Source organism: Gadus morhua, chromosome 17 (genome assembly GCF_902167405.1).
Source record: "Gadus morhua chromosome 17, gadMor3.0, whole genome shotgun sequence".
Classification (NCBI taxonomy): domain Eukaryota; kingdom Metazoa; phylum Chordata; class Actinopteri; order Gadiformes; family Gadidae; genus Gadus; species Gadus morhua.
In genome coordinates, this window is record NC_044064.1 from 20,977,175 (window position 1) to 20,990,705 (window position 13,531).

At 46.0% G+C, this 13,531-nt stretch overlaps 1 protein-coding gene across 2 annotated transcripts in view; it reads left to right on the forward strand.

The window, feature by feature from the left end:
• LOC115529187 (tomoregulin-2) overlaps positions 1 to 13,531 on the forward strand; it is a 47,913-nt gene that overhangs the window by 24,586 nt on the left and 9,796 nt on the right. For both annotated transcript variants that reach the window (XM_030337737.1, XM_030337736.1), the window contains exon 2: positions 4,137 to 4,246. In XM_030337737.1, coding sequence (XP_030193597.1) covers positions 4,137 to 4,246 — 110 coding nt within the window. The remainder of the gene's footprint in view (positions 1 to 4,136; positions 4,247 to 13,531) is intronic.

The following is a 13,531-nucleotide window of genomic DNA, read 5'->3' on the forward strand; positions in this document are numbered from 1 at the left end:
TGCGGTTGCAGGCTCCTTGCCAGTTTCCAATGGCCTTATATCAAGGTCCTACCTACCTACTAAGTTCAGTAACTCAATTCTTATGGTGTTCACAGATCACCCTGGAGGCTGTTGGACAACTGGGTCTCTCAGAGCTGTAGCTTTGCTGCGGGCAAAGGCTTCTGTAGCCATATAACCGCTCTGCTGTTCCAGACAGCGCATTATGTGCAGCTGGGCCTTGATGTGGTTCCACCTTCCCTGGCCTGTACCAGTCAACCACAGATGTGGCATCGACCTCGAACCCACGTGTGCTGTTGTGTCCTCTAGACAAATACTGAAGTGTATGATTTGAACAGAGTATATGAGCATTTCCTGTATTGTTGTTCGCCTCAGGGAATCCATCCAGAGGCTGTGAGTGACCTGGTGGTGAAGAAACCCAAGTCGGTGGGGAAGACTGGAGTCAAGTCCACACTCTACAGAGCGTATGCTGGTAAGACATTTGTTTTGCAATTTGCACTCTGTTAAACTTGCTCATTATGAAAAGATGCATATTAGAATACATCTGTTATCACTACAATATAAAAAAAAAGTCACATTTTTATTTGACGTTTCGCCCTTTGATGTCCCACATCCTAGAGGGAATATCCAGCTTGGAGTTGGTACCATCTCAGCTGTGCTGACCTGGAAGATGTCAGCAATGACTTGTTCTTTAAGGCCAGTTGCTACTCTACAACAGTAGATGAAAAACTCATCAATGGCTGGAATCTTCCTTGAAGGGCTTGGTGTTGGAATCGCCTCTTGTCCAATCCTCTGTGCTTTGCTCCAATAAAGAATATATTGTGTTGAGGGGCAAAACAGACTCCCAAAACACTTGAAACACTTCTTGAGATGGAAACCGAGTATAATATGTCATGGTCTGATCAGACACACAAAATCTGTTGAGGACAGTTTGTGGCCCCATGGACATTTCTTGCAGCCTTGCCTCCAGCTCAGCAATATACTCCAGGGCATCATCCAGTGCACCTACAAAAAAAGAAGACAAATCAGTCTTCATTACCATTCATTCGTATTCACCCTTTCTTTTTATTGTATTGTTATTCTGTATACTTAAGTTTATTTATATTTATTATTAAATTTATTTGTACTGTTTTCTGTTTTTCTTTTTTATGTATTAACTATAGGTTGAGTGTTGTACATAGAGTAAAAACCAAAGTCAAATTCCTCGTTTGTTCGCAAACCTGGCCAATAAAGCTGAATCTGAATTAATATGTAGGTCCTAACCCCAGTTTAACAGTGCGTCTGATGTTGATTGAATGTTTTAACGTTAATCATGCCATGTTTGGCAAAATTATACAATAGCCCAACAAGTGTTGAACAGAAATAACAGACATAACAGCTAGTTAGCACACATCTACTTACCGGCAGGGGGGCGTGTCGCGTAGTCATGTTCCCCGGTACCTCTCCGGTCCGTTTGTGTTTTGTCCTCTCCTTCAGCTTTTCGAGCTGACACCCGTTTATACACGGGTGTTTTTTTCGGGGCTGTGGTGTAGCTGTTCCAGTCAAAACGACTAGGAACAGCTCCAGTATTCAGCGTAGCACTCCCGTCGTCATAATCAGCCGCTGAGAAATGCCGACTACAGACCAGTGTACTCCCCTTCTGAATTACGAAATTAACTCCTTCATTCCGTCTGATCGCCACTGCTGTATTGGGTATTATTTGGGAAGTCGTGGAAATGTAAATACGGTTGTTTTTGTTTTGAATTGGCGCATAGAGGTAGACAACAGAAGCTTTTGTTTTTTGACTGCGCCATTGTCAAATATCATGGACTAAGCGACCAGAAGTCACTTTACCCGGTGAAGGCAAAATCGAACGCCGAACCAGGAAGTTGTGAGATAGGCCTATTAAAGCCGTTGTCATAATAAAAAAAATATAGAGACATTGTTTGGTTAAGTAAGTAAAATACAATAATTAGGGAATGAAAGTAAACAGTTGTTAAGTAGGTCGTCGGATTCGCCCTTGGTTAGATTGAACACCTCCTATGAGTCTTAAGTGCAGTGTTTATTTAAAGAATTTACAATAATTTGACTCGGATATGTAAAATATAGTATTCATGAACTGCTTAGCCATGAGTCTCGTCGGGGAAAAGTTTCCACTCCACTGACATTCCGTCAAGTATATTCAATACTTTTATATCTAGTATGTTACAGGTCACTAGCCGCCCTTTAAAGGTTGGGTACGCGATTTGCGAAACGCCAGCAGATTTTGAAAATACACAACTCGGTCCTAAAAAATGATCCTACCCCCTCTCCTTCAACGCTGACTCTGACTCCACCCATTCCAAGTACCTGGACGCGCAATCATGCACGAGCGCGAACAGAGATGCGCGAGAGCGAGCCAGGCTAGCGTAGGTTTTCGTTTAACAACATGGCACTACATTCAGCTGTAAGTTGCACCCAGTACCGCGGGAAGTAGGGGTGCTGGGGGTGCTGCAACACCCCCTGTCCGAGGCCCTGTCTTGCCACAGAAAACGATCATTTCTAAAAACTCCGGCCAAAGTGGAGATTTCTGAAAACGCCGGTTATGTGTTGTCGTGTCAACGGGGAGAAACGGGATTTTAGGTTCTGAAGCGTCACATTATGCACCAGGAAATGCTTAACGTCATGTGAGCGCCCGCTGTACCGTATTGGTCCGAATATAAACACAAACCCCATTGTAAGACGACCTATGTTTGGAAAAAAGATTTGAAGACCAGATCTTGTTTTTATGAATAAATAAATTGTATTCATTGAAATAATATACGAAAATAAAAAGGCATAGTATAAAACACTGCATTGCCACTAAACAGTAGTGAAAATAGGCCGTACTGATGTGTACACCAAAGACTATTCCTGACACTCCTCTGCCCCGCTGTGTTCGCTCTGGCTGTGGTCGCTCCGAACTGTTTCGGCCCGTGGCAAAGCGAGTCATCCTCGCTGCTGTCCAAGGCATTTTGAGACGCAGCATTTATTTAATGCTCATATGACCTAGTGCTGAAAAAACGTTATATGAAAAAGTGTGAGGGTAGCGGTGGTGCGCTAAACTTGTTCTGTGAGCAGCTGGATGTGAACCATGGTGTGAAGGAAGTGAACACAACGATCGATTTTCAACTGTGCGCGCATGCACTGGTGTAATTGAGATGCGCTGCTATCTATCTTTTTTATCAATGTAACGAGTTGCGAGTCTGGTGCAGGCTGAGTTTTTTTTTTCCAGCACCCCCTGCTGAGAATACGTTCTCGCGGCTATGGTTGCAGATATTATAAACATTAAACGGTCACATAAATCATTACTATTTTTAGAAAATGTATGTTTGTTTCATATAATTGTATTGGAAGTCCTGGTTTTCACTAGGGTTGCTGCGGTGTGGACATTTTCACAACGAGTAATACACTCGTCTCAACACCGGTATTACCGAGTATAAACTTTGAAACCAGGTCAACCGCCACACAAGCATCGGTTTTTAGACCCTTCTCGTCCTTCAGTGGCCGCCAACGTTCGAAAGCAGCGCCTAGGATTATTCTTGATTTCAGTTTTTCTCTTTCAGCGTTTTTATTATCAATTACTCTCTGAAAAAGAGTTTTCCTTCTCTTTGCTGGTGGTGGTGGTGGTGGTGGGGATGGTGGCGTCTTGTCTGCCATGGAAATTGTCTTCTACTGCTAGGTCCAAATGTGGATTAACTAGTTCCAGTAGCTACCGCAGGATAACAACAAACAGGAGCTTGCTCTGGGTCACGAGTACTGCACGAAGGGGTCGCGCGCGGGGCGCGGGGGAGGGGGAGTGCAGTACGACCGTTGATTGACGTACTTACTGTCCAATGCAACGAGGTGGCAATCCAAATGATTGGCTGGAGTTTTTCGAGCCCTGCCCGTTCCACAGATGATTGACTTGTTTAATTTTCATGTCAGTACTTCTAACTCAGTGGCTGTAAGCGGGTTATGATAAGGATTTCAAGTAATTTTGCAAAAATGGCCAAAAAAGCAAATTCCGTACCCAACCTTTGATGTGTAAATATTTCTCATTGTTTCCTCTTCAATTATATCCTGTCTCACTGGCGACCATGGGTTTCAACGGAAACAACTTTGGGACTGACATGTGTGCCATGGGTTCCCTTGTCTTACAGGTTTCGTTGATCAGGACACAGACCTTATATTTTGCGACAGAAACACGTGCAAGTTCGACGGAGAGTGCCTCCGCATCAGCGACATCGTCATGTGTATCTGTGATTTCAAGGTAAGACCTCTGCGCCTCTGAACATGTTGCTTATGTTGTTTCACGTTTTCATTGGTATGCATTGATTGTGGCTCTCCATTGACCTCGCTCTCCTTCTTGTTAGCTTCCATTGCCTCTATCGACCCAGTGCTTTTAATTCTAGGTTTTCTAACAAATTGTTTTTATATTGTGCTTCTCAAAGCACTTTACAATGGTTGGAGTTACAGTAAACAAAGTGTATTCTTCTTATTATAATGTTGCGTGATGAAATGTCCCTCAGCGTCTGCCCTCTTCAACTCAACTCCTTCAACCAAGTTGTTTGTGAATGGGAATCTCAGGGAGAGGGTAAAATGTATATAACACATCCAAGTAGGCCTCTCACAGGATATGCTACCCTTGAGTCAAACGAATCGTCACGTGGTGTCAAATAGTAATGTGAGGAATAACCCGATAGATGCCCCATCTACAAGACGGACGACTCTATCGAACACGTTGGATTCATTGCAATGGGACCCGCGGGGAGGCCGTGCGAGACGCATCGCTGCCTTTATAGCGGCGGTTTGGTGAAATCGCTGCCACCGTGCTCTTGTCACCTGCACTCAATGGTTATTACCGCTGTTGTCGGGGAGAGAGTGGAAGATCGAGAGGGTTATCATAAGGGGCATAAATATTGGGAAACCATGCTATTCTTGATAATCGCTCGTACTTAACATGATGGGCGCTGCGCCTTAATGAGAAACTTGCACCAGTCAATCCGGTATTGATTTGGGTGTTACTTTTGGACCATTCCTTTTCACTGGGGGGAGCGGGGGGAAGTCCAGAGATGGCGGTCCAGTCCATTGCGAGTTCTGCCAGGGGTTTCTTTATCGGCGTGTAATCATGGGGCCCTGCCTCGCCTTCGCACAATGTGTTGCCAGGCGGTTTTATCTCGTATTCCGTGGCGGGCCTGAAAGTGAATATTAGCGGTAGCTTGTAGATAAATTACATCATAGCTTCATCCCTCATGGATATGATCTTGTGCTGATATTAGTGTGTGTGTGTGTGTGTGTGTGTGTGTGGGGTGGGGGTGTTTGTGTTTGCGTGTGTGTGTTCCTGGGTGAGGCCCTGGTCATACTGCAATATCTTAATACTCTAGCTTTCAGCTTGACTGAACTACGCTTCTTCCTCTCTTCCAATGTTTTTCTGTCTGGGTCTGTGTGTGTGAGAGACTCCTGCCGTCAATGTCCTGATTTCATTAGCGCGGTACTTACTCAAGTATCGGATATCCTCCTATTAGTTCTGCGTAGCACACCAGCATCATATTGCTGCTAATTTTAGCTGGCCCACTTTTTGATGCCAGTAGTTCCTGAACAAGCTCCATCCCAAGCCCATAGTAAATAAATAAACATACGTTTTTATGCTAATTTGCAAATTAGTATTTTTTTTTCTGTGTGATCATGTCATGACTAAACAACCTACGCATTACATGGTGGAAGTCCGTTCTCACACCAACACCATGGTGGGAGATTGAAACATATGAATTCAGATACTTAATCACAGGCAGACTAACTCAGTAAACACATACAGTATGTGCAAACAGCAGGGATGAGTCAAATAATTGCATTTTTCTAGACACACTATTAACTCATTTAGGGGAAGCCTTTATCGCCAGCGTTTTCTTTTGCATATTTATATGACTAAGGAAATGGTCGGTGCTTGGGAGTCAAACACCCTTCCCCACCACCCACCCTGCCCTGCTTATTAAGCCATTTGGAGCACAGATAATGAAAAACTCATTCATATTCACCCATGCACACACGCGACCAACAGTGATGTCAGCCATGCAACAACCAGTGGAACGGTGACGTCTCTGGCTCAAGGGCACCCCGTCCCCCCCTTAAGCCAGTCGAAGCCAGGGATCAAACCAGCAACAGGACGACCTACTCTTTCCTCATCCCCCTCTCTGCCTCCCCCCCCCTCTCTCTCTCTCTCTCTTGCTCCCCCACTCTCTCCCCCACCTCTCCCCCTCCTCCTCCCCCTCTCTCTCCCCCTCCTTTCCCTCCCTCAGCCACTGCCCCAGCTTGATCCCACAGAATCAATGCAAGCATTTTAGTCAAGATGCGGAAATTCAGCAGTGACAGAGGTCGGCTTCACCTTAAATAGCATCTCTTGGAAAGAGCCACTGATCCCATGGGCCCCTATCAGTAGTCTGGTCTTGGCCAAAAGGGCCATGTCACTGTTTGCAGATAATGTTTGCTGGCATTAATTGCCGGCCGTCTCTGGCTGGTAACATGGTTATGGGAATGGGCTGGTTACAGAGTGCACTTTGGTTCTGACGGCTCTTCTAAGCAGCAGAATGAATCGTCTGCAGTTCTCATAATGGCATTGGGAGTTATTGCCCTCGGAGCTATGTCCGTGGTGCTCTTGTCACTTGTTGTTAGCATTGCGGGAACGCTGATTTGGTCAAAATGGATGGGTGGAATTATACGTTGCACAACAAAGACTGTCCTATAAGAAATAAATGTTATATGATTCATAACATACCTGAAACGTAATAACCCGAGAGATAATTGACGTGATTCTCTTTGGCCAGTTTCCTTTCCTTTCATGCCTGCTTGAAGTGGAAATTGTGTGTTTAAAATGTCAGCCTTGTCAAAGACATCACACCGGGGATCGACAATAAGATTTTCTGAATCTGGTCATCCAGCAAGTGGTTTCAAATGATAGTGAACGAGAATAGAATTTAGAGGCACCAATGAGAACCATATAACAGCCAGAGTTCTCCATTCACCCTGGCAGGCCTGAGGAGTTTGTCCCACACCAGAGCCAGTTCTCTAATAATGTCAATCGGTGTCCCCTTGGTAAAATTCAATTCAAAATGCGAACTGTAGCTCAGAGTACATTTCATTTGCTGGAAAGTCACAAAATTCAACGTCTCATACTGAATCATTAGCCAGTGATGAAGGAGAGTGTAATGGCTAGGCTGTTACGGCTCCTGGCCAAAAGGCTGTGATCCCCGATGGGCACGGCCTACCTAGTACTTCCCTGTTAAAACTCAAGGGTCCTTATCCCCCTTCCTGCACCATAATGACATTCTTATTAGAATTCACCGTAAGTTGCTTACGATAAAAAGCCTCTGCTGAATTTCTAAATAGTGATACAGGCTATCACTGCCACTCCCAATACATCAAAGGAAGGTGAACGACTTTCACTTTTTCAACTTGGAAGTGCATTACAACTACACAACTAAATGAAGGCTTACTTAAGGCTTACTATAGACAGCGTTTGTGTCAATTCCCATTTAATCTAGAGTAGTGGTTTTTGGAGAACATAGTATGTTGAATGTTACGGCCTGGTTTTAAAATGCAGTCTAATGCAGGGTGAAGGATGTTTTCAACATTTCCATACAGTGTGCTCCCTTCTGTGTGTTTGATCTTTATACTGTATTCCCTCTTAATGCCTGACCTTAGAGCAGTTTCTCTCTCGTTCTCGCTCTCTCTCTCGCTCTCGCTCTCGCTTTCCAAAATTATGATGGCTCTCTGCACATCAAAGAAGGGCGAGAGCTAATGCGGGTATTGTGGGAGGGGTACGATACATTATTCCTATAGCACTCCGCAGGAAATGAAAACGTCATCGGATTAGCGACTTCTTAATGTCTCACTCTCCTTAACTGTAGAAAAATATCTGTTATCTTTCAGTCGGATGAGATATTGCAAATGGAATGTTTTCATTTCCAAGGATCCTTTGCCTTTCCTAATCCTCTTTGCACATTTTTTCCTTCCATTCTGACAGATACCTCCACCTCTGTCTTTGACCTTCTTGTTGCATCTTCACTCTTCCTGTCTTATCGCTCCTTTGTCCTCTTTTACCTATCTTTGAACCAGTGGCGTCACACCGCCCCCTGTATGAGGTGCTCTCTCCCTGCCTATCAGTGATCACTGGAGGAGGAGTGCCCGGGCCCCCTCAGGTCTGGCAGAAGTTCGCCTGGGGCCCCAAAGCTTCCTGTCCCCTCCCCCTACTCCCCCACCAGCCACCCACCCTGCCATGCCTATCCCTGCATGACAAATGTACCAATTACAGCGGCCAGACTGTGTTTCGCTGGTGGCTGATTTCCTCATCCGTCAGTGCAGGAGTGGAGTACTGCATCTTGGCTCAAGGATGGAATACAGGTAGACTGCACACGTTGGGGTTGTAACCTTTCAGCTGTGAGTCAATCACCCTCAGCACAACAGTCTCTTTAAAACACGGTTATAATAGATGTGTTCAGAAGGAAAGACACACAAACGGGTACCCAAATGCACGTACAAAATGTAACTGCATCAATGTGCAAGCAAGATATTGAGGGATTGTGAGAATGTAAAAGAGAAAAGATCTTGTGATCAGAGACGGACGGACGGACGGACGGAATATTATGAGAGAGAGAGAGAGAGAGAGAGAGAGAGAGAGAGAGAGAGAGAGAGAGAGAGAGAGAGAGAGAGAGAGAGAGAGAGAGAGAGAGAGAGAGAGAGAGAGAGAGAGAGAGAGAGAGAGAGAGAGAGAGGTGCCCTGGCGACTTTTTTTTTTCCAACACAGGGAACCGAGGAGACGGCCGGGCTTGATGAAGCCTTCGCCATGGATTAGTGCGAGGAGGCCTGAGAGGAGTGGAGGTGGCTGCTGGGTGGAGGGGGGGGGAGAGAGACAGTGGGAGAGCCAGCGAGGCAACGCACAGTGTGCAGATCCAAGCAGGGCTAGGATACTATAAACTGTGTTTATCCCCAAAAGTGCAGCTTAACTCTACCACACACACACACACACACACACACACACACACACACACACACACACACACACACACACATACATAATAGTTGGGAGACAAACAGGGCCACACAAAGGTAGACACTGAGTTGAGATGTACCGCTGCTGTGGAACCGTAGACATTTAAAAAGTGTTAATGCAACAACTGTGACTGTTTGCTCTACCGCTTGTTTTCACCAACCTTGTCTTTTCCTTCCTGTTGCTATTGCCTTTTTTTCAAACTTATTTGTGCATTGTTCTTTTGCTGTTGGTCTTAGCTTTTGATGTTACAAGCCACACGTATAAATCTCTGTGGGTTAAGGCATTGGCTAAGCCACATGTAAATGTAGCCTTCATAGACAGGGTCCCATCATCACTTTGTTGGGCCGCGGTGGTGCGGTCATGTGCTGGTGTAGACGGGGGTAATTGATAAGTGGTTGTGGTAGAAGGTGTTATTAATAAGGTTGGATGGTAGCCCTACAGAGCTTGATGGTGGCCCTAGATGGGTGTAGCTGTGTGTTATTGATAAGGGTAGATGATTGCCCGAGGGCTGGATGTTAACCCTAGATCGGTGTAGATGGGTGTTATTGATCTGGGTGGATGAGGCTGGATGTTAGCTCGAGGGCTGGATGTTGTCCCTAGATGGGTGTAGATGTGTGTTATTGATCCGGCTGGATGGAAGCTGGAGGATTAATTGAATAATCCTCAGTCGGATGTCTAGTGGATACAGGAAATGGATCAGACGATCAGTCTTGTCCCCCTGGAGGGGCGAAGCTGTGTCTGAGCACTTGTTTGCACTTATATGTGTGTGTGTGTGTGTGTGTGTGTGTGTGTGTGTGTGTGTGTGTGTGTGTGTGTGTGTAAACAACAAGGGGCGATTATAACAGCGAATAAATATAAATATTTAAATAGGAAATCACAGCCGTTGAATGATTGAGTGATAAATTATTGTGTGTGGAAACGCGGTGATTGAAGATTTCCTCCACATAATGCTACTTAAGAACATCACGGTGCATCCTAATGGGCCATATCATTAGGTTGAATATAAAAGTTTTCCCGTGCCTCTTATGGTACATCTTAGTGCTAATTAGCTTCCCTTCATTAGCAAGCAAATCAGAGAGAAAGAGTGAGAGAGAAGAGGTGAGAGAGAAGGATTGATAGAGAGCAAGAAGGATAATGTAATGCAGAAGAAAGAGGGAGGGAAAGCGAGAGTGTGAAGTGAGAGAAGGAGAGGGAGAGTGAAGAGGGGACGGGAGGATAAAGTAATAGAGAGAAAGGGGGAGGGAAAGCGAGAGAGTGAAGTGAGAGAAGGAGAGGGAGAGTGAAGAGGGGACGGGAGGATAAAGTAATACAGAGAGAAAGGGGGAGGGAAAGCGAGAGTGAAGTGAGAGAAGGAGAGGGAGAGTGAAGAGGGGACGGGAGGATAAAGTAATAGAGAGAAAGGGGGAGGGAAAGCGAGAGAGTGAAGTGAGAGAAGGAGAGGGAGAGTGAAGAGGGGACGGGAGGATAAAGTAATAGAGAGAAAGGGGGAGGGAAACTGAAGTGAGAGAAGGAGAGGTAGATAGAGATGAGAGAGGGACATAGAGAAAGAGAGATGAAAGAGCGAGAGAGAGACCGGGCAAAAACAATTATACGGGGGCCAAATTCTTTTCAGAGGGTTATTTCCCTACATGAGAACCAAGCGTCGGAGAGTCGTGTAGCGGTCAGCGTCGGCCAACAGTTGGTAATTGGCCATTGATGTTGCTCCAATACGCCCAGTAGTGGCTGATTAGGCTATCCACGGTAATTGCCCACGATGGTACTCGTACCAGTTGGAATGGCCCCCTGCAGTGCCGTGCAGGGTGCCATGGTGATTTGGTGTCGGTTTTGATTGGCCCTTCTGAATGTTCTTAAATGCCTCGGCAGCCCGCCTCCGCCCCTCAATGGAGACCCCGCTCCACAACCCAAACGCCAACCCTCTTTTCAGTTTGCTAGTCGCGCTGTTGTGTTGATTGCATTCATGTCCGGGCTCTTCTTTAAACTCATTTGGATATATAATTGGATCGGGCAGATTTTTATGAACAATCGTGTACACAGGTGTTTACAAGTTGCAATCTTGCACGAACATGAGTCTATTGTGTTGATTGCATTGAGTACACACAGTCTGTTGCTGTCATCGTTTATGACATTTTATCACACTTGTTGCCTGAAACCTCAACTACAGATGCCTTGAGGTATTGCAGATGTTGCACTTAGCTTTAGATCATTATATTTACATCTAGCGGTAGATTTAATACCAACTAGCTCCTACTGGTTGTTAAGTATTTGAAAGAACGTTTAAATATACTTCAGATCCGTATCTTGAATATGTTTCCCTTCTATCCGCAGTGATTATATCATTTCCATGCCAATCATCAGAATGTTTTGCATTCCTCCGAGCTAGATGTCCGGGAGGAGCTGATAGGTGCTGGATTCGGAAGTGAAACCCGGTCGTTCTATCAGTGATTGTCCTTTTTAAACCACACGTCCTAAACAAACCAAGACTGTCCTTGGACTGAAGATAGCTGTCAGTAGAGGCTTGTGTTACTACTGGATAACTGGGCATTTCTCTGAGTCCATGCGGGCCATCCTCACTGAGCGGGATTCAATTGACAGAGCTGGGATTGTTTCCTACTTAATCCTTGTCAACCCCAGCAACAGTCACACCCACGCTCACACAAAGGCATGGCCCGCACACAAACACATGCACATACACACAGGCTTGCACACACACGCACACACACAAACACGCACACACACAGAAAACACAAACACACACAACACAAATACACAGAGACAATACACACACACACGCACACACACATACTTTGTGTTGTGCACCAATGTAATCTTGATTGTGGCGAGAATGTGTGGTCTTGGTTGTGTATGTTTGTGTTTGTGTGGGTGTGTTGGTCGGGGTGGCTGGATAACATGGTGCACAAATTGTATAGTATTGGTGTGTGTGTGTGTGTGTAGGTGTGCCTGAGGTTTTTTATAAGTGTGTGTGTGTGTGTGTGTGTGTGGGGGTGGGGTTGGGTGGATGAATGGCTGGCTGGGTGAGCCGTCTGCTGTGTTGTGTAGTGGTTCTGACGGACCACCATGTCGCTGTCCGCCCTGCTGGTCGGGACAGAGGAGAGCGCTCCACCCCGAGACGTGGCCCGCGCCCCTTCCCTCCGACAGCGCCTGGGAAGACGTGCACTGGAGCGTGCACTCTCTTTCACTTTGCATCTCGCCAGTCCTCCGTCTCCCTCCCATGCTCTCTCTCTCTCTCTCTCGCTCTCACTCTCGCTCTCCATCTCCATCACTCCTATTCCTTCTTCTTTCACCCTATGTGGCTCATTCTTCCTCTGTTAATGTCTCTCCCAGTTTTACTTTTTTGCTTTGCCCATGTCCCCTCCTCTCCCCTCCCTTTTTCTTTCTCTCTCTTCTTCCCACTCCTCTTGGTCTCTCTCTCTCTCACTCTCGCGGTCTCATTTTTCTCTCTCTCTCTCTCTCTTCTATCTCCCAGGGTCTCTCTCTCTCGTTCTTGGTTTCTTCTGTATCCTATGTTTATGTTTCTCTATAGCCCTTTGAATCACCTCTGATTCCTCCTCTCCCTCTATCTCCCTCATTCCTCCTCTCTCCCTCGCCCGCTCCCTCCTTCTGTTCACCAGTGCTTAGCATTTCATCCTTGGTGTATTCTTCACATCATTTCCTCTGCTGCTGCTGATGCTATCTATCTTCCTCCGCTGCGTCCGTGCCGATCATCTACCTCCACCTGTTCCCTGTTTCTGCTCTCCTCAATTCAATTCCATCCAATTCAGTTCAGAGGTTTTTTGGCACGGAAAATAAACATTGACATTGTCATCTCTCTTGTCTTCTTCACCACCTCCGAGAGCTTCCCTTTCTCTCCCCAATGAACTGCGCCTCCCCCGCCTTCTCTCTCTAATTATCTCTCTCTTTATCTCTCTCTCTCCCTCTGAATTCTCAGCTTGTGTCACCTCTCCCCGTGTCTTCAGTCCCATTTTTTCTTTGTTCCCCTGCTCCTCTTCATGTCTCACTGCTCCTGTACAATTTTCGCCCCCGGTACAATTTTAACGTGACAGTGGCCTAGGATCAGTCTATCCCCCGCCCCCCTCCCTCTTGCCGACCTCTGCAGTCGCAAGTTGATCCCCCGCCGCCCCCCTCCTCTTGCCTCTTCTGACACACACACATAACCTGTATGACTCTGACTCAGCAAGTTGACGTGAGGGCGCCCAAGCGCCCACTCCACCAACTTTGACATGGAAATGAGCGGCGGTAGTATAGAGATATGGCGACATTTTTTTTTTTTTTTTTTTTTTTTTTTTTTTGGAGGGCGCCCTCACATAGATTGCGCCCTGGGCGGTCGCCCACATTGCCCATAGCAAAAACCGGCCCTGGATGGGACACATTCATTACCTAAGGCTTTATGAATCATTTAGTTCTAAAGTTCATTTTAAGGACTTAATGTGATGGATATCCTAAACCAGCCGGTTGTTTTCAACTCTGTGGCGTGTGGGTGGCAGGACAGAA